This window comes from Patiria miniata, unplaced genomic scaffold (genome assembly GCF_015706575.1).
Source record: "Patiria miniata isolate m_02_andy unplaced genomic scaffold, ASM1570657v1 HiC_scaffold_26, whole genome shotgun sequence".
Classification (NCBI taxonomy): domain Eukaryota; kingdom Metazoa; phylum Echinodermata; class Asteroidea; order Valvatida; family Asterinidae; genus Patiria; species Patiria miniata.
Window position 1 is genome coordinate 2410446 of NW_024037065.1, and position 17446 is coordinate 2427891.

General features: G+C 39.8%; 1 protein-coding gene across 1 annotated transcript; it reads left to right on the forward strand.

Annotated features, from left to right (window-relative positions):
- The first annotated feature begins 6959 nt into the window (after nucleotides 1-6959).
- On the forward strand, nucleotides 6960-11712 carry LOC119733986. Its single transcript, XM_038207370.1, has 9 exons — nucleotides 6960-7073; nucleotides 7307-7428; nucleotides 7820-7989; nucleotides 8144-8304; nucleotides 8635-8718; nucleotides 9719-9824; nucleotides 9927-10148; nucleotides 10656-10717; nucleotides 11556-11712. The coding sequence occupies exons 1-9, from the start codon at nucleotides 6972-6974 to the stop codon at nucleotides 11619-11621; spliced, it is 1095 nt and encodes a 364-aa protein (XP_038063298.1). The 5' UTR covers nucleotides 6960-6971; the 3' UTR covers nucleotides 11622-11712.
- Nucleotides 11713-17446: the final 5734 nt, after the last annotated feature.

Genomic DNA, 17446 nt, shown 5'->3' on the forward strand with positions numbered 1-17446 from the left:
AGAAATCTTTAAGACTGATTAATGGTTCTAGTTTTAAGGATCACACTGCCCCGCTATTTGTTAAGTTCAACACCTTATCTGTATATGATCTTTATAAATATAAATTGTGTGCTCTGATGTATAATTTTGGAAAAAAAACATACTGCCTTTGAATATTAAATCGTTTTTTTGTAATGAACACAGATATTCATCATTACGACACAAGATCGCCAAATAAGCTTCATCTTAATAAAGTTAGAACATCCCTACACCTCTCAACTGTACGACACCAGGGGCCCCTCCTTTGGAATAAAATTCGATCTCTCTGCCCAATGACCTCAATTAGAGCATGTAAATTGTATTATAAAAAACTACTTCTCACTACGGCTAATATCAATGGTGATTAAGAGCAAAATTATTACTTTATTGCCAAGTAAAATTATTAACAACACATGTAAAGCCAAGGATGGTACATTTACTTCAAGTAACTTATTCTTTTTTCGTAAAGTTTTGCATGAGCTCGTGAATTTAATGTAATTTAATCACATATTATTGATATATCCTATGATTATTCATGAATTGTATAACTACATGTATTCTTTGTGAAGGGGGCAGACCTAGTACAAGCTTCGGCTTCTTGTCTGGCCTCCCCATACTATTATTTCAAAGTTTCGTTTAAATGTTTACCTGATGTATATTATTCAACTTAATAACCTTATAGTATGGAAATAAACCTGAAACCTGAATCAAAGAAAGTCAGATTTCAAATCACTAGAAAATCACTTACATTACTGTGGTTCTTGGGAGTCAAGTTAAAAGGCTTAAAAGTACATCTCAAAAGGGTCTAACTTCTAAAAGGTTGTGAAAACTATCAGCTCTAGCCTCTAGGTCTTAAAATCTAGAAAATGCTTGAACTAAAACAAAGGTGTCCGGAATGCAAGCAGCATGGTATTTGACCTGGCTGTTCCTGTGTAAGTCAAACAGCGCCTTCAAGTGACGGGACTGGAGGCAAGGGCGCCATCGCGTGGCAGGGTTGTATAAGGGAACAATGACCTTCACAGGCCTATTTAATTATGATATTATTATTAATCATGAAGGCATTTCCCCAAAATAAAAAAAAAGTTCCCACCAATTAACTTAAATGAAACATAGGCCCCGTCACAACTCAAACGACCGTTTATAAAATAAAATCAAAATTTCCGCGGGTAGGCCTACTCAATTTAGCTACTTTTTTAACTCATGCGTACGAGTTGGTTCACATACGAGTCGTCCTGCGTGCGAGTTGGTTGCGTACGAGTTGACTCGTGTACGAGTTGGCCTACCGGTCATGCCGGTAGGACTAGGCCTATTCTCATTCTTGAATTCTTAACAATTTAACGCTACATTGTAGGCCTAGGCTAGGGCCTATAGCCATCAAACACCCCGAGGTCAAAGGGCAAGTTGGCCAGGGGACGAGTTGGAAAGGGGCGAGTCGGTAAGGGGCGAGTCAGTAAGCATGGCGTAAGGGGCGAGTTTACCGTTTATAAAAATATGCTTTTCCACTGTAGGGCCTTACCTTTTAGTTTTGTGTCGCGGACACTGAAGTCTCAAACATAATCGCTACTCGAATTAACATATTGCAGGGCTTCCTCCTGTTGGTCCTTTTTCTTATGATGTTTTCGTCTTACTGGTGCTATTTTTCGAAAAAGAGACACACTAGAAATATTTAATCATTTTGATCGTTTTATTTAAAAAAATTTTTAAGGCACCTTAAAAGTTGCAACATTAATATTAACCCAAAGGACTCATGAGTAAAATTCACTGAAGTTGTCCAGTTTGCAAAAAACTGGATTCAGTTGCAAGGAAAATTGAGACCATAGGGACAATGACAAAGGGAGATCATTGAACAATAATGAAATTGACCCTTTTTAAATGTGTGTAATGATACAGTTCTTGTTTAGCACAGTAACTGTCATGTTCAACTCACTTCAGAAATAATCCACTCCACAGTTGTGCAAGTATCAATCATGAACAAGTCAACACAGCTATAACATTACATCTACATGAGTTCTCCATTTCAAAAATTGATATTTGAAGCAAATGCCCGACTGAAACCAAAAACTGTTACAATTTACATAATACAGTAATAATTAGTCTAGCTTGCTTTTGTGGAGGTTTATATATCGCCGTGGTTACAGTGAGAATCTGAAGTATGCAAATTATTTTGTTATCTCACCTTTGTGCATACCATCTAATGTCCATGTTTGCCAGCTTTGTTCACACCTCATCTGTTCAATATTTTGCAGTAAAATTGGTACTCGAAAAGGACTCAACTACAACACTGCTAACATGTAAATTTATGGTGCATAAAACCATTATCATACTGCTTCCATACAACCGTGTGGCTGGACATCAATTTGTTTCAGCATGTTAAATGTCAGAGCAGTGGTAAGTATTTTGAACACTTTTAATATAAACTTTCTTACCTGACCTGACCGTCCACCCTCCCAACCCCACCCCAACAAAGTAACAAGGAATTCCAATCAAGGCTGCGTCACAATGAGCCATACATGCACTTTTGGTTACACTGCAGAATATACAGTACATTTTAATGCTGGACTTCTCTGGCGTTCTGGACTGGCGTTCTCTTGAGTTACAATAGCCAGAATTATTTGCTGACAATGTCGATCTTGTGAGCAGTTCGTATTTACACTTTAGGCCAACAAACGTCTGCTTTGCCGGACACCCTTATTTCTTTTGCATGCCAGGTGCCAATGACATGCAAAGTGTGGTGTTTCAACTTGATATTCCAATAAGCGAGTTCAGAATGTTTTGAGTAGTCTTGGCAGCAAACCCGATTTAAACATGACACAATAAAATGAGAAGTGATCACCAACCTTTAAAAAGTGACTTGTTGTTTCTAAGTCGAAGTGTCCGCAAGCCGAAAGCACAAAACAAAATTCTGAACCTACTTATGATAGATTCGGTTCCCAAAAGTCGGAATTTAAAATTGTTTTTTATTGATTACGAATAAGTCCCAGATTTCTGAAATTACAGATGCCTATTGGTGGAAATTGTCACTTCAAAGAAATCTCAATCCCTGGGGGCAAAATTTAGGTGACAAATCACCACCTGATGAGTTAAAGCATGTGCAGTTTCCTGGGGGCACACTGAACATTTAATTCTACATGTCAAAAATCCCACCACAGGGCATGAAAAACATAAGGGGTGTGGCAGCGCAAGGTAGGGGGTGGGGAACACTTGACAGGTGCATAGCATTTGAGAAGATTCTCATTTTTAAATATGCCTTTTTGCTTATAGCAGAAAAGAACCAAATCGGTTTACTTCTCTGCTTCTTATAGAATTAGAGTCATGAATTAGCTTGTAAATAATGAAGTGTTCGATGCATTTCACTTGAATGAGGGCTGTTCTGTGGTGGCGCATCTGTCTGTTCATTTCAGCAAACCTGGAAGCTACATTCACTGTTGTAGATTAATTAGGCTTTGTAGCTTGTACTTCACTGTCTGATACACATCCAACGACATTGTTGCTAGCCAAAACTCCCTTATGATGCAGCATTTCTTTAATAGCACCCGGATTCCTCCAAGTACAGTTATTTCCCAAATTCATGCCACTACCATTTCTGGAAGCTGAAGAATTGACCCTCCAATACGCTTCAATGTTATCCTCAGTGGTTGCCAAGTGACTATATTTATTTGGTAATGTCCCCGGTCGAAATGTGGCACTGGGAGTAATTGGGGTTCCATGTTGTCTGTACCTTTTGTGCAGGCTGTGAGTCTCTGCTCTGTAGCTGGGCCCTTTTCTCCATTTATAAACTTTTGAGCATGAAGCAGCATCATCTATGGAATCCATTGTGACCAAATGCCTAGGCCTGGCATGCCTAGGCCTAGCATGCCTGGGCTTCTGTCTCCTTTCAACATTCATGATGTAAGCTTACTGGTGTACATGTATGTAACATCATGCAGCCTCCATTTTGTATATACAATTGCATTGTGAGTAAATTTAACACTCCATGTCATATTCAGTGTGTGTGAGGACACTTTGGGATTTGTCATGGAAATGAAGACAAATTATTCAGCCTTTCAAAAACATGTACATATTTTATCAAGGTCAACACCAAAGTCTTTAGTCGGAATATAATGGCTATTAAAACAAGTCGTTCTTGTAAAAAAAAAGGTTAATTCAGTTCTCTGTACAATTAACTAGTGTGTACCTAGTGGAAATTTTGCATTTCCATTGCCAAAAAAAAAATCTCTGCAATTAATTGTGTTTATGCAGATGCTCAGCAAGTAATGTCCGATACTCGTTGTGCTGTATCTAGGGCACACTAGTGGGGCTAGAACCTAAGCCATATCACCCATTTATAACTATACATGTAATTTGTAAATCTAAAGGACCATTTGTGAATTATACAAAAGATATTACCTTTTGAAAAGGGCATTCGTGAAAAGAGTCCGATCAGTGCAGTGCAGTGCAGCTGTCAGTGTCAAGTCAATTATTTTTGTTTTTTTGTTTCCTGCCTTTTTGTATCATAATCTTGTGTAACTCATCTTTAACACCTTCACATTTAATTGCAAAATTTCACATTTCGGCTTAATTTGAAGAATATATGCTGTTAATTTATCTTTTCTTATTGAAACATAAAGAAGTTTAAAATTTAAGCCGTTGAATACAAGTTTTTTTTCTCTCTCATTTAAATACTTTAAAGAGTGTGCAGCTTTTTCCATTAATTTTCATACAACTAGTATTTCCATTATTTGAGAGCTATTTCGTTTAAATATGTCTCCCAATGCCGTTTTGTCGCTCGGCAATTCATATTTTGTATGCACTTTTTTGTTTTGAGTGAGTGACTATTCAGAGACAAAGAAACCAACGCATATGATAGGGAAAACACAAGACACACTAGGTCAACTCTCCAAACAGTAGGGATATAGTAGAACTTTATTCAAGTTGTTGTACTCAACTGAACAACAGGTTTCAACAAACAAACTTTTAAGCACATTAAATACAACTATTCAATAAGTCATGTTCATTTTGCCTTGTCTAGCCGCAGCAAAATGGTCTACAATACTCACACTAGGGACAGACTTGTCTAGCCACAGCAACATGGTCCACAATACTCACACTAGGGACAGACTTGTCTAGCCACAGCAAAATGTTCCACAATACTCACACTAGGGACAGACTTGTTTAGCCGCAGCAAAATGGTCTACAATATTCAGACTAGAGACAGACTTGTCTAGCCCAAGCAAAATGGTCCACAATACTCACACTAGGGACAGACTTGTTTAGCCGCAGCAAAATGGTCTACATTACTCACACTAGGGACAGACTTGTCTAGCCGCAGCAAAATGGTCTACAATATTCACACTAGGGACAGACTTGTCTAGCCCCAGCAAAATGGTCTACAATATTCACACTAGGGACAGACTTGTCTAGCCGCAGCAAAATGGTCTACAATATTCACACTAGGGACAGACTTGTCTAGCCGCAGCAAAATGGTCTACAATATTCACACTAGGGACAGACTTGTCTAGCCGCAGCAAAATGGTCTACAATACTTACACTAGGGACAGACTTGTCTAGCCGCAGCAAAATGGTCTACAATACTCACACTAGGGACAGACTTGTCTAGCCCCAGCAAAATGGTCTACAATACTTACACTAGGGACAGACTTGTCTAGCCGCAGCAAAATGGTCTACAATACTTACACTAGGGACAGACTTGTCTAGCCGCAGCAAAATGGTCTACAATATTCACACTATAGGGACAGACTTGTCTAGCCGCAGCAAAAAGGTCTACAATATTCACACTAGGGACAGACTTGTCTAGCCGCAGCAAAATGGTCTACAATATTCACACTAGGGACAGACTTGTCTAGCCGCAGCAAAATGGTCCACAATACTCACACTAGGGACAGACTTGTCTAGCCGCAGCAAAATGGTCTACAATACTCACACTAGGGACAGACTTGTCTAGCCCAAGCAAAATGGTCTACATTACTCACACTAGGGACAGACTTGTCTAGCCGCAGCAAAATGGTCTACAATACTCACACAGGGGTGCAGACCAGTAAATCGGTCCGAAATTGCCTGCGCCGGCCAAATCACGATTTGCATGCCCTCAAAATCTTCGGTATTTGAGCATGCTGTGGGCCATGAACTTGAGGGATTGTAAAAAATATGGGTGGAAGCCGTGCACAGGACTTGGAGCTTGCAGTTCTGTGTAATTTTGATGTAATTTGGACCCTAAAAGCGCTCTATTTTGCAATGGAGTGTAGGCATCGTTTTTCAAAATGGCGATGGGCTTCAGGACTATTTTCATGGGTGATCATCTTCAGATGGAAATTTCTCCTAAAAGTCATCAGTTGACCCCCCGAAAATTGAAAAGAAAATGAAAGATGATGAAATAAGCTTTAATTTGATGTGTGTCTTGAACACCTTGGAGAGTTGTGAGTATTTTTCCCAAATTTTTGAAGTGGGAGCATTTACCATTGGGGTCTATGGAAGTTTATTTACTGGTCTGCTACCACAGGGACAGACTTGTCCAAAGATCCTATAGCGCCGTCTAGAGGCCGTCGATTTAAGAGCATAATACAAAACCAATATGGGCGATCGTAAGCAGCTATAAATTATAATTGGGTGAACATGTACATGTACAACGTTCATGCAGTGCAGTTTTGTTATGCGCTTTTGTGATTTCCACGGTTCAATGGATTGTCTATTCCTCTATTCCAGCATGATCAGCATACAGTACCGATGTCAGTCGACGTTCAATCCACTGACATTGCCCTTTATCAATCTCTACAGCAATACAGTTGCGTCCTTGTAGAAGGGAAGCTGTAATTCCTGTTCCTGTGGGAAATGGAAAATTAATGTTTAATGAAACTGAAACACTGAGTAATGGACTGAGAACGAGTTAATGCGGAATCAGTTGGGTCCCACGTAAATGGGGGGGGGGGTTCTTATTTGCAACAAGTGTGTATGAGCGTATGAGGAAAGACTTTAAAGATCGTCAGATTGAAGTTGTTATTTCATATGGTCACTTCCTTCGGATATGGCACTCTGCACTGCCGGAGTTTGTGGTTGGAAAAGTGAGTATTTGGTATTGATAAACTATTGGTCAGTCATTATCGCTATCGGTTCTTGTTAATGTTACAGGAAACTTATGGTCTGAAAAATTAAGCTTTGCACCTGTTTTTTTTGCTGTTAATGGATCCTATAAATGGCTCTTTTTATGAGATATAGTAGTGAAAATGTGAAGATTGGGTTGTCACAATTGTAATTCCCCTTAATGAAGTTCATATTAACATCTATTTCTATACAGGTAAGCACTTTCACCAAGTGCAGTATCTGTACATCTCTAAAGGAAGAGAGACGGATGGCCACAACAAACACTGAACGGACGGCTGTCCAGGAATTGCAAGATATGCATATCAAGCATGTCCAGTATGTAAATTACCTGTGAATTATAATTGTATTAAACACCATGCATTCAAGCTATGAAGGATGGTGATGGAACAAGCCAGTTAAATTTGCGAGTTAAATTTCATTTTTCTGACTTGCTCATAAAGCTTGGCACATTTTAACTTTGAAGTCTCCAGACCAAAGACACTGTTGCTATATATGTTTACATGGAGTTGAACAAGCTTTGCATATTTGCGTAAGGTATGCATCAATGCATTGTTCACAATGAGCAAGAATTGTACAGACACCATTCAGGAACAGGCAATTCTGTGACTTTTTAGTATTTCCATGTTTTCTTTATAATTCCTTGTTTTCACAGAATATGTTGTAATTGGCATTTAACTAATTATCTGAGGAATTGGCTCTTTTCAAGGTTGTCCCGCCGTCACTACCACGACAGTAGGGAGCGTGCCAGATTAAATCCACATCTTGAAAACACCATCATAATCGACGGGATGGACCAATCCAAAACAAACCTTCCTAGCTTGTTGGTTGAAGACAAGAGCACAAAGCCAAAAGCTCGTCTGCGGACACATCTTACAGGTTTGATTTCATTCTCTATTTTTAAACTCCATGGTAGGTGATACACAAAATTTGAAAACGACCGCAAGTTTACAGTACTTGTATTTGAAATGAAAAAAACTTTATTCTGAAACAGACTTGATTTTCCCTTCTCTTTCTTGTTTTTTTTATGCAGGAGTCCTTTTGCACACAAATAGTCCAGGAGGTATGGAGTCCTTTGTGTTTGTGGACATACTCAATGTGCCACACGATAGCAATCTCAACTTGAACGTATTGGTGCAGGTTTTACTTCTAGAGGATAGTCATGGAAAGCGAGGACAAAAGCTGAATGTACAGGTACAGTTTAATTGCTGTTTTGCACATCCTGGAAATGAGGCACCTACAACAGATATGGCTTGGGGATGTTTCACAAAACTGGACTTGTTTACACTCTTGACTGCGCAGAGGTGATCCATTCAAAAAGGAGGGTCAGAACTCTCATGACAACCCCCCCCCCCCCCCCGAGCAGCTGTAGCTCTGAAGATGGTTGTTCTTTTTTCATGCTATATTCCATATTACAGGAAGCTCAAATAATTTTTAAGAATTGTGTTTCCTACACATCACAATTAGTTAATGTTTGAACTTATTTGAATCATAAGTTGTTTTTTTTTTTATTTTCTTTTGCAGATGGATAACTGCTTCCGTGAAAATAAAAACAGATACATTCTTGCATTCGGACTCCTCTTGGTTGAGTTTGGAATATACAGTTCGGTAGGTTTCATCATCAGTTTTGGCATGCAGGGGCTTTAGCTTTGTGATCAGACTGAAATGAGTTTCCTTCAGCTCAGTACCAAAATATGAAACGTTTCTGCTTTAGACCTAGTGTCAGGTTCATGACCATTACACCTGCAAAATTGCCAATCTTGATAGGCTTCAATAAGGGAATAAATGTGTGCTCCGGAGGTTTTTATCACTCTGTTTAATACCACTTAGAGTCTGGGTGCTGATAATTACCCGAGCCGGAGGCGAGGGTAATTATCAGCACCCAGACTCTAAGTGGTATTAAACAGAGTGATAAATACCGACGGAGTACATATTTATTCCCATTCATAAATACCTTTTCGGTAAAAAAAAATCATATAATTCGTTCAAAACATCCCGATTTTGTTCAACAAATTCACTTTATGCTTTTGAATCATCCCTCCTGCAAAATAATGGAGTGTTCAGCTGGCGAGTAAGATGAAAACAACCCTTTTATGGAGATTGACTTGCGCGTATCATGTTCTATGCGATGTCGCGCAGAACGCACCTGGCGCGTTGCGTTTTGAATTTAGAACTATAAAATTCTAACTCCCTGGTAGTGTTGCGCATGCCTACGTGAGGATTGTGAACGTTCAACCAATGAAACGATAAGAGGCACTGGATTTTTAGGAGTCCACATTTTATTGTGACACTGGAAAAGTGTTTAAGACCAGCTAGCCATGTCTTTATCATCCGTTTAATACCGGCCACGTGACGGGCTCTCGGCCAATAGGAATGGCTAAACTGTCTGAGGTATTTATGAATTTTGGTTAAAACAATTTTATTAAAAGAGTGCAAAGAAAAAATATACAAATACCTTTTGATTGGCATAATTACTTATCCAGGATGTGGCTGTGCAAATTCCATCAAAATGAAATTCAAAAGCATGATTACAAATACATAACATTATTCAAATTGACTCAACCCCTGGATTTGATTTCATTTATTTATGTACCAAATTTTTTTTCAGGTTGAGTTCAACTTCTTACCAGTGGGTCACACTCACGAAGATGTGGATCAACTATTTAGCCGAATTGCAGAGAAACTACGCCATAATGATGTCTACACTTTAGAAGGTAAGATTATACATTTCGGAGTCCACTGTAACTTGTGCAGGAGAAATCTTATACATGTAGTTGTTTTTATTCTTACTTCTGTATTTTCCCTTATACTTACAGAACTTCACGAAGTGGTTGAGAATTCCTACACACCCCGAGTCCTTGTGAGACAACTCTTTGGATCAGATTTATGGGACATCAAGTCTTGGTTGCTGCCTCATCTTAAGCCCATAGGAAACCACTCCAAGCCTCATCATTTTCTGTTCAAAAAGGTGAATGGAGCTGCCAGGATGTACTATCGCATGTGGTGTTGCGATCCTTGGAGACCGAACAATGTTGAGGGTGGGTACATAATTGCTATAATTAACCCACAATTTCAAACAGTACAATGTGTTGTTTAGTAATGAGCTTTGTTGCTGGTAATGATGTTACTGTGAGTATATGATCATTTTGTTTTTATTTGCATTTTATTATTTTGAATGAGAAGTGGGGCAAGTTTGATTTTATTTCAGCCTTTAATCTGACATTGCGTGCTGTACAGGGATAGCATCTGAAACTGCTTTGTGATTCTTGATGAGTTTAATTAAACTTCAGTGTCACAAGTCTTGGCTATGAATGTGGTTTTTGGATGCTTGTTGAAATCACTTGCTTCTTATTGAAGTAAGTACATGCAAGAATGAAGTTTTCCTTTTGGTTAAGTGTTTTTAACCTTACCTTATGGTCATTTTTGTGTAAGGTATACGTATACTTGCAGTTTGTATGATAGCAATTAGTGAAGATCGAGCTTGAAAAAGATATTTCCTGCAAATTCAGTAATTATTTCCAATGTTCCTTTGTGGTTTAAAACAGGTCCTGATGCCGAAATCGACATACCCGATGAGGAGCAGTGTGAAGGACTTAGTCTGTTCAAGGTTTGAGCTTACTTGCTAACTTAACTATTTTTGCAACGTTTTACAAATGCAGTAAACATTGTAACACTGGGTGAGTTATTGCCAAGTAACGCCGTGAAGTCATTTTATGATATCCTATGAGTTGTAGTTTGAGATGTACTTGTTTTCTGAAGTTTCATGTTTATTAAACCATTGCTATGATGTCACACTATTGTTAAAAGTGTGGATTCGGATCTACGAATCTCTTACACTGGTCACAAAGTGTTGATTTGGAACGACAAATTTGCTTTCCGAAAATTACCAATGAATCTTCACTGTAAGATTCTCCACCGTCACTGCAAAATCTACTTTTCGTCAGAAAGAAATCGTCGTCTGAACTATCCATTTTGACGTAAGGAGCCTATACATGTACACACAAAATGACTTGGTTGTACGGGTGTGGCGATACACATGCTAAACATGCCAGGGAAAAATGTTGCAACCTGACACCACTCCCACGCTTGTTTACAAAGTCTATGGAGAGTCAATTCAAGTATTTCCTAGCAAAATTGGAAACATTTCTCAGTCCCAGATTCATGTTTATGATCATTTTTGCAACAAATGACCTTCTTTGAGATGATATATGAAGAAAAAAGTGGCGTCGGGTTGCAACATCCTTTCCAATACTTCCGTTGACGCAATGGTTTAGGTCGAAGAAATAGAACACACTCGCAAGTGTGGATTCCTAATTTACGAATTCACTCGGCATTAAGACTCCAAACTTACTTGTGTATTCTCCTTAACTTTTTGCTGTACTTTTAAGTATGGTAAATAACTTCTGCAGAATTCACTGTATGTATGGTACTTTTATTTTCAACAGAGTATTCCTGAAGTCACTACTATACCAACAAGAGTCATCCCAAGCCTGGAAAAAAATCGACCCTAACCTGGAAAATGATCTGAAGGCATTTGGGAGAAGAATGCCACAGGATGCTCATGAGTGGTGGCACAGGTTCTTCACACAAATTGACAAATTCAAAAAGGTAAATTGTTGTTTTCATTTGTGACTTTTTTGTGGTAGCAGGGTAGACAAGACGTGACTTAAGTCTAAATTGCTTTAAAGGGAAAATACAACATTTGCAAACATCAAAAAATAAAACTACCACATTATTTTGAAATACCTTGCTGAACTGTTAGTGAATGACAGTCTAAAGTATCCTGTAAAATCATGGCACCTGGTATACTGTCATTTTCAAAAAAAGTGATATTTGTGTATCAATTTCAAACGCTGGTCGGCCAGCGTGTATTATACATATTTACGTGTGTATTATACATATGTATATGTGTGTGCATGTGCAGAGCATGTGCAAACATTTGGTACAAAAGTTTAAATTCCGACTTGATCAATCTGCCATCAGCACCCCCCCCCCCCCCCTCGCGTGTACGCACATGTATTCATCGATGCATATGCAACATCATCACTATGCATAAAGCGCCTCGAGTTGTGGGTACCCGTACCCAGAGCCGGTGTGTGTCTGAAATAACTACACAACCAAGAAGTCCGTATTTTTTAATGTGCAGATACAAAGAGCTTTTAAAAGACCATTGTGCAGTGATGCATGTCTGCAATTAAATGAAACTCCTAGGGGTTGATCGGGCAAGGATAAGGAGTATCTGCTCAATCAATTCTGCTTAATTGTTTTTTTAAATTGACCTCATTGTTTTGTAGTTATTTTAAAGATAGATAAACTTTGTTTGGGGGTGGAGATACAGTATCAGTAACTATTGGGTAATGCATCTACATAACATTTTATATTTAGCCATCTGATGAACCAGGAAGCACTTGGCCGTTGCAGACCCTGATCAGACCAAACCAACCGAGATCACTGCCAGATCTTTCCCACCTTGAAGGCATCAGTGGTGTTATTCAGCAGGACTGCCCTGAGGTTAGTTGGTATATCAGACACTTTTTGTTCAGATATAGAATTAAAAATTTTTTAGGCTTTTTATTTTCGAACCAGTTCATGTCGGTGTAGCAATGATGAATTTAGGTTTTATGAAATACGGACTCATTGGTGGTATTGCGCATGCTCATGCATATATAATTAGGAGAGGGACCGGCCACGTGAGAGGGTTTAATTAAGGTTTAACCAATAAAAGGGAGAAAGAGTCCGATTTTCATATGAATCCGATTTTTGTATGACACCGGGATTGTTTTGACAAGACTGGAATGAGGCATCACTCGACCTCGAACCAGGCTAGTTGAAGGCATCACCTTCGGGGCTGCACACTCATATTTCATGCAGCTTTGCTCGCTGTGAGCAGGTAGCTGATGCTGTGTTTATCCGTCATACGTTCCGAATACCACAAAAGCCTTTGCTGATATAAACGTCATCCAGCGCTAACTGGTTAAGAAGCAATTATATCAAGGAAGAACAGAACTCATTGTCAAAGCAACTAAGGTGTTGGTTACAAACATTTGCCTTGTTCAATTAACTGTTCACATTTTTTATCTTTTCTGCTAGATAACTATTGGACCTCCAGCAAAGAAGACCATTTTGGCAAATCAGGACTATGCATCCATCACTGTTGGCATGCTGGTAGCTGTTTTTGTGGCCGACATTCCCCGTTGTCCACAAATTGGGAGAGTTGTTGCAAGAGAGGATCACTGGATAAATGTGCATTGGTTTTCTGGCCAATGGACTTCATCTTGGAAGCCTTGCTTTCATGGTGCTGGTAAGAACAGAAAGCCTGCTACAGAATGGCTAGATGAGAAGTATGCCATTCTTTGGGACTTTCAACTCACGCCAAAAAGTGCAGCTTTGAATAAAATGGTGCAAACTGACTTGCGAAACAGGTATGCAGAGTGTCAAAGTGCAGTGTTTGAAAACGATACATAAAAACTATCATCACTGTGTTTCAGTTTAGTACTTAAAGGTAGAATGTATCATTTGCAGCTCTCCTAAAAGTAAATGACGAAATTAGTGTTGGAAAGCATACTTGGTTTAAAGATAGTAATGTAACTAAACTCCTGGTGAAAGAAGGTCAAACAAGATGATTAATACCAAGGCCGAGGTCGAAGGTGAGGGTCAATATCAGTGTCTCGACTCCAAACTGATCTTAACATTTTGTTTAGCAACAGCCAAACACGTCTTTTTTCCCAGTCGTAAATACCTTTTTTTGTAAAAAAAAACTTAAAAATAATTGACAAAAGGTTCCAAAAAGGAGAAACATTGACAACTTTCTGATGATGTGTTTTTTTTTTCAAATTTCAGGTTAGTTTGCTATCCATGTTTAGGGGCCATTTCTGTGAAGATACGAAGTGTGAGATTACAACCCCCTCTGCTAAGTACAAATCAAAATAACACCTTGAAAGAAGCTCATTTGAGGATTTTAAATATCAAAATTACCTATTTTTCTAACATTGTCCGGCATGCTTTTACCTTAAAATGGAGAGAGAAATAAGACAGCCTAAGCGAATAGTTTGTTTCGACACTTTCGTTTTATGCTCAGCTACCAGGCCATGTGATTTTTGTGAGCAACTCCGTAAAATGTGAAACCATGATAACAGTATCGTAAACAATTGTCACATTTTGAAGCTCATGTACATAACAATGGCCTACAAGACTAACCATTTAATGTGTGTATGGCTGTACACTTGTTATGTGTGTGAGGTCCATTGGTTATGCGCGCTGTATAGTCGGTGAATTGTGTGTATTTGGACTTACCTGATACTTGGTAGCTGCATGATGTACATAATTGGCCCTCATAATAGTCAAGCCATTAGACCTGTTGGATGCCAGATGTATGAACACGATACAGGGTACCAGCTAGCTGCCCTTCTAGTGAATATTGGAGGCCTCATCGCACAAAACATGAAAGTGCCTAAAGACTTTATTTCAATCTATGATAGCTGCAAATGATGTACTCTACTTTTAAGACCAGCCACCCAGTCTTTACCTACCATTTAAAACCGGCCACTTAACTCTCGACCAATAGGAATGGGAAAACTGTCGTATATAAAACATGGTTTTAGGGTGGATGGTAAATATTTATAGCTTCCCTCAGTTTTGGAGGGCACTAGTTTGTCAACGTCCATTTCTGAGGGGAACTAATGTCAACTTTCCATCTAAAATAACCACGTTATAAAATTATTTGTTTACTATACCTCACACATATTCAGTTGCCATTGCAATTTCTGGAGCAAGGGAACAGACAATATATAGTTTATGAATTGGCGTAGCCAGGAATTTGTCAGTGGGGGCACTGGGGGGCTGGAACATTTCATGGGGGGGGGGGGCGTCATGTAGATCAATGACCATTTTTTTTAGAAACTCAAAATCTCAGTGGGGGGGGGGGGCGACAAGGTTTCATGGGGGCTGCCCCCCCCCCCCCCCCCCCCCACCCCCATGGCTACGCCACTATTTATGAACTTATTTTGTTTTGGCATTTACTGACTGAATCTGTTCTGATTTTTTTTTAAACACAAGAAAGAAGCGGAAGTATAAAAAGCCTATGTGGCGCAGTTCATTTATGTTCAAAGTAACCCAGCTTGACCCAATTTCTTACCTCTGCTTACCATTAGCAAAAAATCCCTGCTTACTATAGCAGAAAATGTTATGCTACAGCAGTTAGCACTCATGGTGTGCGGAATTCCATGGTTAGAAGAGTTGCTGGGGCTAGACAAGTCTGTCCCTAGTGTCAGTATTTTGCTTGGGCTAGACAAGGCTGTCCCTAGTGTGAATATTGTAGACCATTTTGCTGCAGCTAAACAAGTCTGTCACTAGTGTTAGTATTGTAGACCATTTTGCTGCGGCTAGACAAGTCTGTCCCTAGTGTGAATATTGTAGACCATTTTGCTGCGGCTAGACAAGTCTGTCCCTATTGTGAATATTGTAAACCATTTTGCTGCAGCTAAACAAGTCTGTCCCTAGTGTGAGTACTGTAAACCATTTTGCTGGGGCTAGACAAGTCTGTCCCTAGTGTGAGTATTGAAGACTATTTTGCTGCGGCTAGACAAGTCTGTCCCTAGTGTGAATATTGTAGACCATTTTGCTGGGGCTAGACAAGTCTGTCCCTAGTGTGAGTATTGTAGACAATTTTGCTGCGGCTAAACAAGTCTGTCCCTAGTGTGAATATTGTAGACCTTTTTGCTGGGGCTAGACAAGTCTGTCCCTGTGTGAGTATTGTAGACCATTTTGCTGCGGCTAGACAAGTCTGTCCCTAGTGTGAATATTGTAGACCATTTTGCTGCGGCTAGACAAGTCTGTCCCTATTGTGAATATTGTAAACCATTTTGCTGCAGCTAAACAAGTCTGTCCCTAGTGTGAGTACTGTAAACCATTTTGCTGGGGCTAGACAAGTCTGTCCCTAGTGTGAGTATTGAAGACTATTTTGCTGCGGCTAGACAAGTCTGTCCCTAGTGTGAATATTGTAGACCATTTTGCTGGGGCTAGACAAGTCTGTCCCTAGTGTGAGTATTGTAGACAATTTTGCTGCGGCTAAACAAGTCTGTCCCTAGTGTGAATATTGTAGACCTTTTTGCTGGGGCTAGACAAGTCTGTCCCTGTGTGAGTATTGTAGACCATTTTGCTGCGGACAAGTCTGTCCCTAGTGTGAGTATTGTAGACCATTTTGCTGCGGCTAGACAAGTCTGTCCCTGGTGTGAGTATTGTAGACCATTTTGCTTGGGCTAGACAAGTCTGTCCCTAGTGTGAGTATTGTAGACCATTTTGCTGCGGCTAGACAAGTCTGTCCCTAGTGTGAGTAATGTAGACCATTTTGCTGGGGCTAGACAAGTCTGTCCCTGGTGTGAGTATTGTAGACCATTTTGCTGCGGCTAGACAAGTCTGTCCCTAGTGTGAATATTGTAGACCATTTTGCTGCGGCTAGACAAGTCTGTCCCTAGTGTGAATATTGTAGACCATTTTGCTGCGGCTAGACAAGTCTGTCCCTAGTGTGAATATTGTAGACCATTTTGCTGCGGCTAGACAAGTCTGTCCCTAGTGTAAGTATTGTAGACCATTTTGCTGCGGCTAGACAAGTCTGTCCCTAGTGTGAGTATTGTAGACCATTTTGCTGGGGCTAGACAAGTCTGTCCCTAGTGTGAATATTGTAGACCATTTTGCTGCGGCTAGACAAGTCTGTCCCTAGTGTGAGTATTGTAGACCATTTTGCTGCGGCTAAACAAGTCTGTCCCTAGTGTGAGTATTGTAGACCTTTTTGCTTGGGCTAGACAAGTCTGTCCCCAGTGTGAGTATTGTGGACCATTTTGCTGCGGCTAGACAAGTATGTCCCTAGTGTGAGTATTGTAGACCATTTTGCTGGGGCTAGACAAGTCTGTCCCTAGTGTGAGTAATGTAGACCATTTTGCTTGGGCTAGACAAGTCTGTCCCCAGTGTGAGTATATTGTAGACCATTTTGCTGCGGCTAGACAAGTCTGTCCCCAGTGTGAGTATTGTGGACCATTTTGCTGCGGCTAGACAAGTCTGTCCCTAGTGTGAGTAATGTAGACCATTTTGCTTGGGCTAGACAAGTCTGTCCCCAGTGTGAGTATATTGTAGACCATTTTGCTTGGGCTAGACAAGTCTGTCCCCAGTGTGAGTATATTGTAGACCATTTTGCTGCGGCTAGACAAGTCTGTCCCTAGTGTGAGTATTGTAGACCATTTTGCTGCGGCTAGACAAGTCTGTCCCTAGTGTGAGTATTGTAGACCATTTTGCTGGGGCTAAACAAGTCTGTCTCTAGTCTGAATATTGTAGACAATTTTGC

Excerpts from the sequence above, each read along its gene's own strand:
- LOC119733986 (XM_038207370.1), top strand. The coding sequence starts at position 6,972 with ATGAGGAAAGACTTTAAAGATCGTCAGATTGAAGTTGTTATTTCATAT. Across the intron at positions 9,825-9,926 it reads TGATGTCTACACTTTAGAAG|AACTTCACGAAGTGGTTGAG; the intron begins GTAAGATTATAC and ends TTATACTTACAG. Across the intron at positions 10,149-10,655 it reads GAGACCGAACAATGTTGAGG|GTCCTGATGCCGAAATCGAC; the intron begins GTGGGTACATAA and ends GGTTTAAAACAG.